The sequence below is a fragment of the Nerophis ophidion genome, linkage group LG17 (genome assembly GCF_033978795.1).
Source record: "Nerophis ophidion isolate RoL-2023_Sa linkage group LG17, RoL_Noph_v1.0, whole genome shotgun sequence".
Classification (NCBI taxonomy): Eukaryota; Metazoa; Chordata; class Actinopteri; order Syngnathiformes; family Syngnathidae; genus Nerophis; species Nerophis ophidion.
In genome coordinates this window covers 10,040,482-10,057,476 of record NC_084627.1, presented here as the reverse complement: position 1 = coordinate 10,057,476, position 16,995 = coordinate 10,040,482, and the positions used below count along the sequence as shown (strand labels likewise).

Sequence of the window (16,995 nt, the reverse complement as noted above, 5' to 3'; positions counted from 1 at the left end):
TTATTAGCTACATTAGCTACGTTATCATTATTAATATAATTATGCATTAGTCTCATTAGCTACTAGCATCTACATTTCTAACATTACTCACAAAAACCTTGTTAGCATCATTAGCTACATTAGCTACGTTATCATTATTAACATAATTACGCATTAGTCTCATTAGCTACTAGCATCTACATTTCTAACATTCCTCACAAAAACCTTGTTAGCATTATTAGCTACATTAGCTACATTATCGTTATTAAGATAATTATGCATGAGTCTCATTAGCTACTAGCATCTACATTACCCACAACAACCTTGTTAGCATCATTAGCTACATTAGCTACGTTATCATTATTAACATAATTACGCATTAGTCTCATTAGCTACTAGCATCTACATTACCCACAACAACCTTGTTAGCATCATTAGCTACGTTGTCATTAACATAATTATGCATTAGTCTCATTAGCTACTAGCATCTACATTACCCACAACAACCTTGTTAGCATCATTAGCTACATTAGCTACGTTATCATTACTAACATAATTATGCATTAGTTTCATTAGCTACTAGCATCTACATTACCCACAACAACCTTGTTAGCAGCATTAGCTACATTAGCTACGTTATCATTATTAATATAATTATGCATTAGTCTCATTAGCTACTAGCATCTACATTTCTAACATTACTCACAAAAACCTTGTTAGCATCATTAGCTACATTAGCTACGTTATCATTATTAACATAATTATGCATGAGTCTCATTAGCTACTAGCATCTACATTTCTAACATTACTCACAAAAACCTTGTTAGCTTCATTAGCTACATTAGCTACGTTATCATTATTAACATAATTATGCATTAGTCTCATTAGCTACTAGCATCTACATTTCTAACATTACTCACAAAAACCTTGTTAGCATTATTAGCTACATTAGCTACGTTATCATTATTAATATAATTATGCATGAGTCTCATTAGCTACTAGCATCTACATTTATAACATTACTCACAAAAACCTTGTTAGCATCATTAGCTACGTTATCATTATTACAATAATTACGCATTAGTCTCATTAGCTACTAGCATCTACATTACCCACAACAACCTTGTTAGCATCATTAGCTACAGTAGCTATGTTATCATTATTAACATAATTACGCATTAGTCTCATTAGCTACTAGCATCTACATTACCCACAACAACCTTGTTAGCATCATTAGCTACATTAGCTACGTTATCATTACTAACATAATGATGCATTAATCTCATTAGCTACTAGCATCTACATTACCCACAACAACCTTGTTAGCATCATTAGCTACATTAGCTATATTATCATTATTAACATAATTATGCATGAGTCTCATTAGCTACTAGCATCTACATTTCTAACATTACTCACAAAAACCTTGTTAGCATCATTAGCTACATTAGCTATATTATCATTATTAAAATAATTATGCATTAGTCTCATTAGCTACTAGCATCTACATTTCTAACATTACTCACAAAAACCTTGTCAGCATTATTAGCTACATTAGCTACGTTATCATTATTAATATAATTATGCATTAGTCTCATTAGCTACTAGCATCTACATTTCTAACATTACTCACAAAAACCTTGTTAGCATCATTAGCTACATTAGCTACGTTATCATTATTAACATAATTACGCATTAGTCTCATTAGCTACTAGCATCTACATTTCTAACATTCCTCACAAAAACCTTGTTAGCATTATTAGCTACAGTAGCTACATTATCGTTATTAAGATAATTATGCATGAGTCTCATTAGCTACTAGCATCTACATTACCCACAACAACCTTGTTAGCATCATTAGCTACATTAGCTACGTTATCATTATTAACATAATTACGCATTAGTCTCATTAGCTACTAGCATCTACATTACCCACAACAACCTTGTTAGCATCATTAGCTACGTTGTCATTAACATAATTATGCATTAGTCTCATTAGCTACTAGCATCTACATTACCCACAACAACCTTGTTAGCATCATTAGCTACATTAGCTACGTTATCATTACTAACATAATTATGCATTAGTTTCATTAGCTACTAGCATCTACATTACCCACAACAACCTTGTTAGCTACATTAGCTACGTTATCATTATTAATATAATTACGCATTAGTCTCATTAGCTACTAGCATCTACATTACCCACAACAACCTTGTTAGCATCATTAGCTACATTAGCTATGTTATCATTATTAACATAATTACGCATTAGTCTCATTAGCTACTAGCATCTACATTACCCACAAAAACCTTGTTAGCATCATTGGCTACATTAGCTACGTTATCATTATTAACATAATTACGCATTAGTCTCATTAACTACTAGCCTCTATATTACCCACAACAACCTTGTTAGCATCATTAGCTATTTTAGCTACATTTTAATTTTTAACATAATTATGTGTTAGTCTCATTAGCTAGCAATGTTAGCAATATAGAGGCTAGTAGCTAATGAGACTAATGCATAATTATGTAAACAATGATAACCTGCTAGCCTCTACATTGCTAACATTACCCACAATACCCTTGTTAGCATCATTAGCTACATTAGCTACATTATCATTATTAACATAATTACGCATTAGTCTCATTAACTACTAGCCTCTATATTACCCACAATACCTTGTTAGCATCATTAGCTATTTTAGCTACATTTTAATTTTTAACATAATTATGTGTTAGTCTCATTAGCTAGCAATGTTAGCAATATAGAGGCTAGTAGCTAATGAGACTAATGCATAATTATGTAAACAATGATAACCTGCTAGCCTCTACATTGCTAACATTACCCACAATACCCTTGTTAGCATCATTAGCTACATTAGCTACATTATCATTAATAACATAATTACGCATTAGTCTCATTAGCTACTAGCAACATTAGCCACATAACTACATTACCTTCTGACTTTCCGTTTCTTCTTCCTCAGTAGCGTAGTGGTCATGAAGAAGATGGAGCGGAGCGCCGTCGTTCGCCAACAAGCAAACTTGTCACGTTGTTTTGGAATAAAGAAGGAAAAATACAACTAAACAGAATGTGTTTGTCAACATTAAATCTGTGCCAGCACACACTTAACGATGACATCATCAGTCAGCCTGGATCTAGCCCCGCCCCTCGCAAAGCCCCGCCTCTTGAGATGAAGAAAAAGAGATCAAAGAGATTAAAGGATGAGAAGCAGATGGAGGGGCGGTGAAAGTCCAGTCCATAGTGGATCTAACATAATAGTGAGAGTCCAGTCCATAGTGGATCTAAGATAATAGTGAGAGTCCAGTCCATAGTGGATCTAACATAATAGTGAGAGTCCAGTCCATAGTGGATCTAACATAATAGTGTGAGAGTCCAGTCTATAGTGGATCTAACATAATAGTGAGAGTCCAGTCCATAGTGAATCTAACATAATAGTGAGAGTCCAGTCCATAGTGGATCTAACATAATAGTGAGAGAGTCCAGTCCATAGTGGAACTAACATAATAGTGAGAGTCCAGTCCATAGTGGATCTAACATAATAGTGAGAGTCCAGTCCATAGTGGATCTAACATAATAGTGAGAGTCCAGTCCATAGTGGATCCAACATAATAGTGTGAGTCCAGTCCATAGTGGATTCAACATAATAGTGAGAGTCCAGTCCATAGTGGATCTAACATAATAGTGTGAGTCCAGTCCGTAGTGGATCTAACATAATAGTGAGAGTCCAGTCCATAGTGGATTCAACATAATAGTGAGAGTCCAGTCCATAGTGGATCTAACATAATAGTGAGAGTCCAGTCCATAGTGGATTCAACATAATAGTGAGAGTCCAGTCCATAGTGGATCTAACATAATAGTGTGAGTCCAGTCCATAGTGGATCTAACATAATAGTGTGAGTCCAGTCCATAGTGGATCTAACATAATAGTGAGAGTCCAGTCCATAGTGGATCTAACATAATAGTGAGAGTCCAGTCCATAGTGGATCTAACATAATAGTGAGAGTCCAGTCCATAGTGGATCTAACATAATGGTGAAAGTCCAGTCCATAGTGGATCTGACGTAATAGTGAGAGTCCAGTCCATAGTGGATCTAACATAATAGTGAGAGTCCAGTCCATAGTGGATCTAACATAATAGGGAGAGTCCAGTCCATAGTGGATCTAACATAATAGTGAGAGTCCAGTCCATAGTGGATCTAACATAATAGTGAGAGTCCAGTCCATAGTGGATCTAACATAATAGTGAGAGTCCAGTCCATAGTGGATCTAACATAATAGTGAGAGTCCAGTCTAAGATGGAGGCAAGCATTGAAATAGATGTTTATCAGGTTAAAAAATACGAAACTAGGTAAAAGTGCTAGCATAAACCATTACTTGCTAACATTAATATGCTAAAATTAGCATGCTAACATACTTCTGAGATGGAGGCAAGTATTAAAATACATGCTTATTAGGTTAAAAAATATGAAACCAGGTAAAAATGCTAGCATAAACCATTAACCTGCTAACATTAACATGCTAGCATTAGCATGCTAGCACATGAATCGCTAACGTACGTCTAAGACGGAGGCGCTAACATACGTCTAAGATGGAGGCAAGTATTGAAATGCATGTTTATTAGGTTAAAAAATATGAAACTAGGTAAAAGTGCTAGCATATTAACCTGCTAAAATTAGCATGCTAACACATGAAGCGCTAACATACGTCTTAAATGGAGGCAAGTATTGAAAAACATGTTTATTAGGTAAAAAAATATACGAAACTAGGTAAAAATGCTAGCATAAAGTGTTAGCGTGCTGATTTTAACATTCTAAAACTAGCATGCTAACATTCTTTTCAATGGGAATTTCCTGCAAATTTCGGGAAAAGCCTGTCAGCAGCTAAATTACCAGCAGTTTTCACTTTTTTACAAAAATGTTTTTTATTGTCATTGGTATGAAAAATAAATAATATATCGCCAAAGGAGCAACTCGATGTGACGTCACTGAAAGTAATCGTCCCGCCTCTGCTGCTTGGTGGGCGGGGAAAGGGGGCGTGGCTTGTAGCCCTGACGTGGAGCAATCAAGTGACGCGGGAGAGCAAACTTTGATGTCTTTCGAGGGCAGATGGAGAGAGAGAGAGAGAGGAAAGGCGGGAAGAAGATCCGCTCGTTTCCGCTCGTCCGCTGCTCGTGCGTGAAGACCCACGCAGGACGGACGCACTGACCCCCACTACACCCCCCCCGCCCCGCCCCCTCGCGTGGACCTCCGGCGGCCATGTCTCCGTCCGCGTGCACGTGGTGGTTGATGGTGATGATGACGACGCGCGGCTGCGTGACGGCGCGTGCAGGTAAGACCCCACGGGTGTGCGTGTTTTGACTTGCGGTGATCATGCGGTGTTTTTGTCAGCCCCCCCACGACCCCCCCTCTCTGCGTCCCAGCTTGGCGGCGTGCTTACCGCAGCGCGCGTGCACGCTGCCCACGCCACGGCGTGTGAGGCTGTACGTGCTGCAGTGAGAGGCGCGTGCACGCGGGGATTCCGTCAACTTAGTTTCTGTGTGAAGAGGGACACTTCATTAGGGACCCCGTCCACATGTTTACCAGCCTGTCACAATTAAGTCCACACTTAAGTTTGTACACTTTGTCTTTTGGCCACAGGGGGGCGCCGCCTTCACTTATTATTTTTTTAAATAGAGCGCCCCCTAGTCCCAAAACAATAGCTGGTATTTTGTCAAAGCTGCAAGATCCAAATCCAGGCTAAGACAGGAAAGTGTTTACGCTTGAAGGGTCTCGTTACGCAACAACCAGAGGAACTCTGCGGAAAGTTCTAGAATGTGACAGTGATGAAGACGCCAGTGAACACGCGCTCACATCGCATCATTTTCTGCTCCGGTGACGCTGTCACTCGAAGCTAATGCGACTTAAGTGCGAGCTAGCATCACGCCGCTGATAACATTGTGAAGCTAAGGCGACTTAAGTGCTAGTATCACGCTGTCAATAACTTTAAATAGCTAACCGCTGATAACTTGATGAAGCTAACGTAACTTAAGTGCTAGCATCACACCGCTAATAACATTATGAAGCTAACTGGTGATAACATTATGAAGCATATGACTTAAGTGTTAGCATCACACCGCTGATTACATTGTGAAGCTAAGGCGACTTAAGAGCTAGCATCACGCCGCTGATAACATTATGAAGCTAAGGCGACTTAAGTGCTAGTATCACACTGTCAATAACTTTAAATAGCTAACCGCTGATAACTTGATGAAGATAAAGTAACTTAAGTGCTAGCATCACACCGCTAATAACATTATGAAGCTAACTGGTGATAACATTATGAAGCACGTGACTTAAGTGCTAGCATCACACCGCTGATTACATTATGAAGCTAACGTGACTTAAGTGCTGGCATCACACTGTCAATAACTTTAAATAGCTAACCGCTGATAACATTGTGAAGCTAACGTGACTTAAGAGCTAGCATCACACCGCTGATTACATTATGAAGCTAACGTGACTTAAGTGCTAGCATCACACTGCCGATAACTTTAAGAAGCTTACCGCTGATAACATGTTGAAGCTAATACAACTTAAGTCCACCATCACACCGCCGAAGCTAACGTAATTTAAGTGCTAGCATCACACCGCTGATAACATTGTGAAGCTAAGGCAACTTAAGTGCGATTATCACACTGTCAATAACTTTAAATAGCTAACCACTGATAACATTGTGAAGCTAACGTGTCTTAAGAGCTAGCATCACACCGATGATAACATTATGAAGCTAAGGCGACTTAAGTGCGAGTATCACACTGTCAATAACTTTAAATAGCTAACCGCTGATAACATTGTGAAGCTAAGGCAACTTAAGTGCGATTATCACACTGTCAATAACTTTAAATAGCTAACCACTGATAACATTGTGAAGCTAACGTTTCTTAAGAGCTAGCATCACACCGATGATAACATTATGAAGCTAAGGCGACTTAAGTGCTAGTATCACACTGTCAATTACTTTAAATAGCTAACCGCTGATAACATTGTGAAGTTAACGTGACTTAAGAGCTAGCATCACACCGATGATAACATTATGAAGCTAAGGCGACTTAAATGTGATTATCACACTGTCAATAACTTTAAATAGCTAACCGCTGATAACTTGATGAAGATAACGTAACTTAAGTGCTAGCATCACACCGCTAATAACATTATGAAGCTAACTGGTGATAACATTATGAAGCATGTGACTTAAGTGCTAGCATCACACCGCTGATTACATTATGAAGCTAACGTGACTTAAGTGCTAGCATCACACTGCCGATAACTTTAAGAAGCTAACCGCTGATAACATTATGAAGCTAACGTGACTTAAGAGCTAGCATCACACAGATGATAACATTATGAAGCTAACGTGACTTAAGTGCTGGCATCACACTGCCGATAACTTTAAGAAGCTAACCGCTGATAACATGGTGAAGCTAATGTAACTTAAGTGCTAGCATCACACTGCCGATAACTTTAAGAAGCTAACCGCTGATAACATTATGAAGCTAACGTGATTTAAGAGCTAGCATCACACAGATAATAACATTATGAAGCTAACGTGACTCAAGTGCTGGCATTACACTGTCGATAACTTTAAGAAGCTAACCGCTGATAACATGATGAAGTTAAGGCGACTTAAGTGCGAGGATCACATTGTCAATAACTTTAAATAGCTAACCGCTGATAACTTGATGAAGCTAACGTAACTTAAGTGCTAGCATCACGCCGCTGATAACATTGTGAAGCTAAGGCAACTTAAGTGTTAGTATCACACTGTCAATAACTTTAAAAAGCTAACCGCTGATAACTTGATGAAGCTAACGTAAATTAAGTGCTAGCATCACACCGATGATAACATGAAGCTAAGGCGACTTATGTGCGAGTATCACACTGTCAATAACTTTAAATAGCTAACCGCTGATAACTTGATGAAGCTAACGTAACTTAAGTGCTAGCATCACACCGTTAATAAAATTATGAAGCTAACTGGTGATAACATTATGAAGCATATGACTTAAGTGTTAGCATCACACCGCTGATTACATTATGAAGCTTACGTGACTTAAGTGCTGGCATCACACTGCCGATAACTTTAAGAAGCTAACTGCTGATAACATTATGAAGCTAACGTGACTTAAGAGCTAGCATCACACAGATGATAACATTATGAAGCTAACGTGACTTAAGTGCTGGCATCACACTGCCGATAACTTTAAGAAGCTAACCGCTGATAACATGATGAAGCTAATGTAACTTAAGTGCTAGCATCACACTGCCGATAACTTTAAGAAGCTAACCGCTGATAACATTATGAAGCTAACGTGACTTAAGACCTAGCATCACACAGATGATAACATTATGAAGCTAACGTGACTTAAGTGCTAGTATCACACGGTCAATAACTTTAAATAGCTAACCGCTGATAACTTGATGAAGATAACGTAACTTAAGTGCTAACATCACACCGCTAATAACATTATGAAGCTAACTGGTGATAACATTATGAAGCATGTCACTTAAGTACTAGCATCACACCGCTGATTACATTATGAAGCTAACGTGACTTAAGTGCTGGCATCACACTGCCGATAACTTTAAGAAGCTAACCGCTGATAACATGGTGAAGCTAATGTAACTTAAGTGCTAGCATCACACTGCCGATAACTTTAAGAAGCTAACCGCTGATAACATTATGAAGCTAACGTGACTTAAGAGCTAGCATCACACAGATGATAACATTATGAAGCTAACGTGACTTAAGTGCGAGTATCACACTGTCAATAACTTTAAATAGCTAACGGCTGATAACTTGATGAAGCTAACATAACTTAAGTGCTAGCATCACACCGCTAATAACATTATGAAGCTAACTGGTGATAACATTATGAAGCATATGACTTAAGTGTTAGCATCACACCGCTGATTACATTATGAAGCTTACGTGACTTAAGTGCTGGCATCACACTGCCGATAACTTTAAGAAGCTAACTGCTGATAACATTATGAAGCTAACGTGACTTAAGAGCTAGCATCACACAGATGATAACATTATGAAGCTAACGTGACTTAAGTGCTGGCATCACACTGCCGATAACTTTAAGAATCTAACCGCTGATAACATGATGAAGCTAATGTAACTTAAGTGCTAGCATCACACTGCCGATAACTTTAAGAAGCTAACCGCTGATAACATTATGAAGTTAACGTGACTTAAGAGCTAGCATCACACAGATTATAACATTATGAAGCTAACGTGACTTAAGTGCTGGCATTACACTGTTGATAACTTTAAGAAGCTAACCGCTGATAACATGATGAAGTTAAGGCGACTTAAGTGCGAGTATCACACTGTCAATAACTTTAAATAGCTAACCGCTGATAACTTGATGAAGCTAACGTAACTTAAGTGCTAGCATCACGCCGCTGATAACATTGTGAAGCTAAGGCGACTTAAGTGCTAGTATCACACTGTCAATAACTTTAAATAGCTAACCGCTGAAAACATTGTGAAGCTAAGGCGACTTAAGTGCTAGTATCACACTGTCAATAACTTTAAATAGCTAACCGCTGATAACGTTGTGAAGCTAACGTGACTTAAGAGCTAGCATCACACCGATGATAACATTATGAAGCTAAGGCGACTTAAGTGCGATTATCACACTGTCAATAACTTTAAATAGCTAACCGCTGATAACTTGATGAAGCTAACGTAACTTAAGTGCTAGCATCACACCACTAATAACATTATGAAGCTAACTGGTGATAACATTATGAAGCATATGACTTAAGTGTTAGCATCACACCGCTGATTACATTATGAAGCTTACGTGACTTAAGTGCTGGCATCACACTGCCGATAACTTTAAGAAGCTAACCATTGATAACATGTTTAAGCTAACGTAACTTAAGTCCACCATCACACCGCCGAAGCTAACGTAACTTAAGTGCTAGCATCACACCGCTGATAACATAATGAAGATGCCAATGGCGTGCTTCAGTAGATGCCGTTTGTGTTCAAAGGTTGCGAGTTCAATGCCTGTCGCACTGTTACATGTCACATGTCACACTATCACATGCCACACTGTCACATGTCACACTGTTACACGTAAGACTGTTACATGTCACACTGTTACATGTCAGACTGTTACATGTCACATGTCACACTATCAAATGCCAGACTGTCACATTTCACACTGTTACACATCAGACTGTTACATACCACACTGTCACACGTCAGACTGTCACATGTCACACTGTTACATGTCACACTATCACATGCCACACTGTCACATGTCAGACTGTTACGTGTCACACTGTTACACACCACACTAACACTTCACACTGTCACATGTCCGACTGTTACATGTCAGACTGTTACGTGTCACACTGTTACACACCACACTAACACTTCACACTGTCACATGTCCGACTGTTACATGTCACACTGTACATGTCACACTTACACTTCACACTGTCACATGTCCAACTGTTACATGTCAGACTGTCACATGTCTCTCTGTCAAATGTCAGACTGTTACATGTTAGACTGTCACGTGTCACAATGTTACATGTCACACTCTCACCTGTCACACTTTCACATGTCACACCGTCACATGTCAGACTGTTACATGTTACATGTCACACTCTCACCTGTCACACTTTCACATGTCACACCGTCACATGTCAGACTGTTACATGTCACACTCTCACCTGTCACACTTTCACATGTCACACCGTCACATGTCAGAATGTTACATGTCATATATCACACGTCACACTGTTACACGTCGCACTGTTACACGTCACACTGTTACACGTCAGACTGTTACACACCACACTTACACTTCACACTGTCACATGTCCGACTGTTACATGTCAGACTGTCACATGTCTGACTGCCACATTTCAGAATGTCACATGTCACACTGTCACATGTCACACTGTCACATGTTGGACTGTTACATGTCACACTATCACCTGTCACACTGTCACATGTCAGACTGTTGCATGTCACATGTCACACTATCACATGTCACACTGTCACATGTCAGACTGTTACATGTCAGACTGTTACATGTCAGACTGTTACACGTCACACTGTTACATGTCACACTGTTTAATGTCACACTGTTACATGTCACAATGTCACATGTCACACTGTTAGATGTCAAACTGCTACACGTCAGACTGTTACACGTCAGACTGTTACACACCACACTTACACTTCACACTGTCACATGTCCGACTGTCACATGTCTCACTGTCGCATGTCTCACTGTCGCATGTCTCACTGTCGCATGTCTCACTGTCGCATGTCTCACTGTCACATGTCACACTATTACATGTCACACTATCACATGTCACACTGTCACATGTCGCACTGTCACATGTCAGACGGTTGCATGTGACATGTCACACTATCACATGTCACACTGTTACATGTCACAATGTCACATGTCAGACTGTTGCATGTGACATGTCACACTATCACATGTCACACTGTTACATGTCACAATGTCACATGTCAGACGGTTGCATGTGACATGTCACACTATCACATGTCACACTGTTACGTGTCACAATGTCACATGTCACACTGTTAGACGTCAAACTGCTACACGTCAGACTGTTACATGTCAGATGTCAAACTGTTACACGTCAAACTGTTACACGTCACACTGTTACATGTCACACTGTTACATATCACACTGTTACATGGCAGACTATTACATATCACACTGTTACATGGCAGACTGTTACATGACAGACTGTTGCATGTCACACTGTCACACGTCACACTGTTACACATCACACTGTTACACGTCAAACTGTTACACGTCACACTGTCACATGTCACACTGTCACATGTCACACTGTTAAATGTCAGACTGTTAAATGTCACACTGTTACATGTCACACTGTTACATGTCGCACTGTTACATGTCACACGTCAAATTGTTACACGTCAGACTTTTACACCTCAGACAGTTACATGTCACATGTCACACGTCAAACAGTTACATGTCAGACAGTTACATGGTGGGATTAACTTCTGTTGACTGCAGTTGTGTTTTCCTCAGGTTTGTGGTCTATCTGACACGTTCAGGCTGCTCGGGGAATGCGGATTAAGCTTTTGTGCTTCCAGTTTTCTCTCCTGGAAACTTCTGCTAAGCTGACTAAGCTGTCATGTCGCCTTTTAAAAGTTGTAAAAGTTGTTTTTTTGTTCATGTGCCTCCGAACTTTCGCTAAAAGCCTTTCCGCGAAGACGATGCAAACATCTTTTATTCATGATGAAAACAAACTTCTTCCAAGCTGAAAACACCGCGGACTTTGAAAGGCTTCGCTAGCGCGTCATCGGCGGGGCTAGCTAGCTCTAGCATGTTAGCACATTAGCACGTGCTAGGCTAGGTTGTAGGCAGTTGGAGGTTTAAAATGGCATGAAAGTAAGGCAATGATATTTTGAGGACATGAAAGCCCCCTGCTGTGAGGGATTTGGGGCTTTTGAAGAGGGTCTCGCGGCTGTCAGCGTGTAGCTAACACGCAGCCTTTAGCGCCACAAAAAAAGTGACATTTTGTTTTTAATCCCCGCTAATCTCAGCGCAAGCTAGCACACGTCAAACGCTCCGACTCGGGAATATTTTCCCCTCTTCCTTCGTTTTGGGAAGGCTTAATCCTCTCGAGGATTAAACGTTTGCCAGAAGTGCTCGACGACGTAAAACTACTTCCCCAAATCTCCTCGCGCTCAGCCGCCGGTCGCCGCGGCGATCGCCAGATGACAAGCGGACGACTTCTTAGAGGCCTACTGAAATGAGATGTTCTTATTTAAACGGGGATAGCAGGTCCATTCTATGTGTCATACTTCATAATTTCGCGATATCGCCATATTTTTGCTGAAAGGATTTAGTAGAGAACATCGATGTTAAAGTTCGCAACTTTTGGTCGCTAATAAAAAAGCCTTGCCTGTACCGGAAGTAGCAGACGATGTGCGCGTGACGTCACGGGTTGTGGAGCTCCTCACATCTGAACATTGTTTACAATCATGGCCACCAGCAGCAAGAGAAATTCGGACCGAGAAAGCGACAATTTCCCCGTTAATTTGAGCGAGGAAGAAAGATTCGTGGATGAGGAAAGTGAGAGTGAAGGACTACAAGAAAGAAAAAAGAAACGGCAGTGGGAGCGATTCAGATGTTATTAGACACATTTACTAGGATAATTCTGGAAAATCCCTTATCTGTTTATTGTGTTACTAGTGTTTTAGTGAGATTATATGGTACCTGTAAGTTGGAGGGGTTTGGCCACAGGTGTGGTGACCGCCAATGTCTCCGGTGGGAGGAGGTAAGAGAGTCCGCAAGCTCCGCTCATGTCTACGGCAAGAGCCGACTTATTAGCACAATTTTCTCACCGAAACCTGCCGGTTGACATGTGGTCGTGAACCATGTTCGCTTGACCGCTCTGTTCCATAGTAAAGCTCCACCTTTGGGAATGTAAACAAGGAAACACCGGCTGTGTTTGTGTTGCTAAAGGCAGCTGCAATACACCGCTTCCCACCTACATCTTTCTTCTTTGACGTCTCCATTATTTATTGAACAAATTGCAAAAGATTCAGCAACACAGATGTCCAGAATACTGTGAAATTATGCGATTAAAGCAGACTACTTATACCTTGGATTGGGCTGGAAGAACATGTCAGCTACAACCGGTGATGTCACCCGCACTCGTCATCATTCCGCGAGTTTTCAACAGGATATTTCGCGGGAAATTTAAAATTGCAATTTAGTAAACTAAAGCGGCCGTATTGGCATGTGTTGCAATGTTAATATTTCATCATTGATATATAAACTATCAGACTGCGTGGTCGGTAGTAGTGGCTTTCAGTAGGTCTTTAAGCGAGTGTCACCATGGAGACGAGCGAGAGGAGGGGTCAAAGGTGGTGCCTGACACTGAATAGATGTCACAATTTTGAGTCCGTCTTGTAATGGCCTCATTCGGCCACTTGGAGGAAACCTGTAGATTTCAGCATGTGTGTGTGTGTGTGTGTGTGTGTGTGTGTGTGTGTGTGTGTGTGTGTGTGTGTGTGTGTGCGTGCGTGCGTGCGTGCGTGTGTGCGTGTGTGTGTGTCCAGCAGAGGGCGCACAAGAGCAGCATGTTGATCTTCCAGGGGCTGTCGTGTCCCCCACCGCAGCCCAGGACAAGCTCTCCTTTCTGGGCTCGCCGCTCAGCGTCAGCCCCCTCTCCGCAGCCGGGGGGTCCGTGGCCCCCGGTGTCCCCACGTCCCCCAGCACAACGCGGGCTCCTGTCCAGCGCACGCCGACACGCGTGTCCGAGCGAAAGGACGAGCTCGCCGCAGAGGCCGCGACCTCCGTGACAGGAAGTGCATGGGGTGAGGAGAGCGCACGTGAGGGTGCACGTGAGCGGGTGATTAAAATGTGTGTGTGTGTGTGTGTGTGTGTGTGTGTGTGTGTGGTCCTTCCAGAAGACTCCGGCTGCTTCATCACCTTGTCGCAGCCTGAAGGTTACATTGACTCGTCTGATCCACTTCCTGTGTCCAGCGCCGCCGTCGCACGCTGCACGTACATCGTCACCGTGTACGCCGGCTATGGCGTGGAGCTGCAGGCACGCACGCACACACACACACACACACACACACACACACACACACACACATTCTTGTATTTCTTACCTTCTTGAGACCTCAGAAAAAGGCCTACCTCTTTAGGACCACCCTAAAAAAGGTAAGCTTTTAGTTAATAAATTTTATTTTAATTTTTTTATGATCATTTTTCAATCTTCATTATTTACTTCAAGTTATTATTGTATGTCTCTATATGCATATTTATAAATTTTTTTTAATGAATTTTAGCCAAAGGGGGCGCATTTACATTTTTTACACACACTTGTTATTTCATATGTTGACCAGAGGGGTAGCACTTCAAATTTTTACACACACTTATTTCATATATGGACCAGAGGGAGAGCCCTTCAATTATTTACACACACTTGTTATTTCATATGTTGACCAGAGGGGAGCACTTCAATTTTTTTACACACACTTGTTATTTCATATGTTGACCAGAGGGGTAGAACTTCAAATTTTTACACACACTTATTTCATATATGGACCAGATGGGGAGCCCTTCAATTATTTACACACACTTGTTATTTCATATGTTGACCAGAGGGAAGAATTTCTAATTTTTACACACACTTGTTATTTCATATGTTGACCAGAGGGGGAGCCCTTCAATTATTTACACACACTTGTTATTTCATATGTTGACCAGAAGAGGAGCACTTCAAATTTTTACACACACTTGTTATTTCATATGTTAACCAGAAGGGGAGCACTTCAAATTTTTACACACACTTGTTATTTCATATGTTCTGTACAAATGATTGTCACACACACATACTAGGTGTGGCGAAATTATTCTCTGCATTTGACCCATCACCCTTGATCACCCCCTGGGAGGTGAGGGGAGCAGTGAGCAGTGGCCACGCCCGGAAATAATATTTTGGTAATTTAACCCCCAGTTCCAGCCCTTGATGCTGGGTATCAAGCAGGGAGGTAATGGCTCCCATTTTCATCGTCTTTGGTATGACTCGGCCGGGGTTTTGAACTCACGACCTACCGATCTTAGGGCGGACACTCTAAACACTAGGCCACTGAATATGTTGACTAGAGGGGGAGCACTTCAAATTTTTACACACACTTGTTATTTCATATATTGACCAGAGTGGGAGCACTTCAATTTTTTTTACACACACTTATTTCATATGTTGACCAGAGGGGGAGCACTTAAATTTTTTGAACACACTTTTTATTTCATATGTTGACCAGAGGGGGAGCACTTAAATTATTTACACACACTTGTTATTTCATATGTTGACCAGAGGGGGAGCCCTTCAATTATTTACACACACTTGTTATTTCATATGTTGACCAGAGTGGGAGCACTTCAATTTTTTTTACACACACTTGTTATTTCATATGTTGACCAGAGGGGGAGCACTTAAATTTTTTACACACACTTGTTATTTCATATGTTGAGCAGAAGGGGAGCACTTCAAATTTTTACACACACTTGTTATTTCATATGTTCTGTACAAATGATTGTCACACACACACACTAGGTGTGGCGAAATTATTCTCTGCATTTGACCCATCACCCTTGATCACCCCCTGGGAGGTGAGGGGAGCAGTGAGCAGTGGCCACGCCCGGAAATAATATTTTGGTTATTTAACCCCCAATTCCAGCTCTTGATGCTGGGTGTCAAGCAGGGAGGTAATGGCTCCCATTTTCATAGTCTTTGGTATGACTCGGCCAGGGTTTTGAACTCACGACCTACCGATCTTAGGGCGTACGCTCTAAACACTGGGTCACTGAATATGTTGACCAGAGGGGGAGCACTTCAATTTTTTACACACACTTGTTATTTCATATGTTGACCAGAGGGGCAGCCCTTCAATTATTTACACACACTTGTTATTTCATGTGTTGACCAGAGGGGGAGCATTTCATTTTTTTGCACACACTTGTTATTTCATATGTTGACCAGAGGGGGAGCACTTCAATTTTTTACACAAACTTGTTATTTCATATGTTGACCAGAAGGGGAGCACTTCAAATTTTTACACACACTTGTTATTTCATATGTTCTGTACAAATGATTGTCACACACACATACTAGGTGTGGCGAAATTATTCTCTGCATTTGACCCATCACCCTTGATCACCCCCTGGGAGGTGAGGGGAGCAGTGAGCAGCAGGGGTGGTCGCGCCCGGTAATCAACCTACAGATCTCAGGGCGGACACTCTAACCATTTGGCCAGTGAATATGTTGACCAGAGGGGGAGCACTTTAATTATTTACACACACTTGTTATTTCATATGTTGACCAGAGGGGGAGCACTTTAATTATTTACACACACTTGTTATTTCATATGTTGACCAGAGGGGGA

At 40.9% G+C, this 16,995-nt stretch overlaps 2 protein-coding genes across 4 annotated transcripts in view; both read left to right on the top strand.

The window, feature by feature from the left end:
• LOC133536016 (unconventional myosin-XVIIIb-like) overlaps positions 1–3,078 on the top strand; it is a 40,055-nt gene extending 36,977 nt beyond the window's left edge. The window contains 1 exon segment of the mRNA XM_061876187.1: positions 2,976–3,078. The gene's annotated coding sequence lies outside the window, so the exon portion shown is untranslated.
• Positions 3,079–5,112: 2,034 nt separating this feature from the next.
• LOC133536015 (seizure 6-like protein) overlaps positions 5,113–16,995 on the top strand; it is a 34,400-nt gene continuing 22,517 nt past the window's right edge. The window contains exons 1-3 of one of the 3 annotated variants that reach the window (XM_061876185.1): positions 5,113–5,337; positions 14,161–14,415; positions 14,509–14,648. In XM_061876185.1, coding sequence (XP_061732169.1) covers positions 5,265–5,337; positions 14,161–14,415; positions 14,509–14,648 — 468 coding nt within the window. In that variant the 5' untranslated portion in view covers positions 5,113–5,264. Of the gene's footprint in view, positions 5,338–14,157; positions 14,416–14,508; positions 14,649–16,995 lie in introns of all 3 variants that reach the window. The other 2 variants (XM_061876186.1, XM_061876184.1) reach the window with 2 other exon arrangements.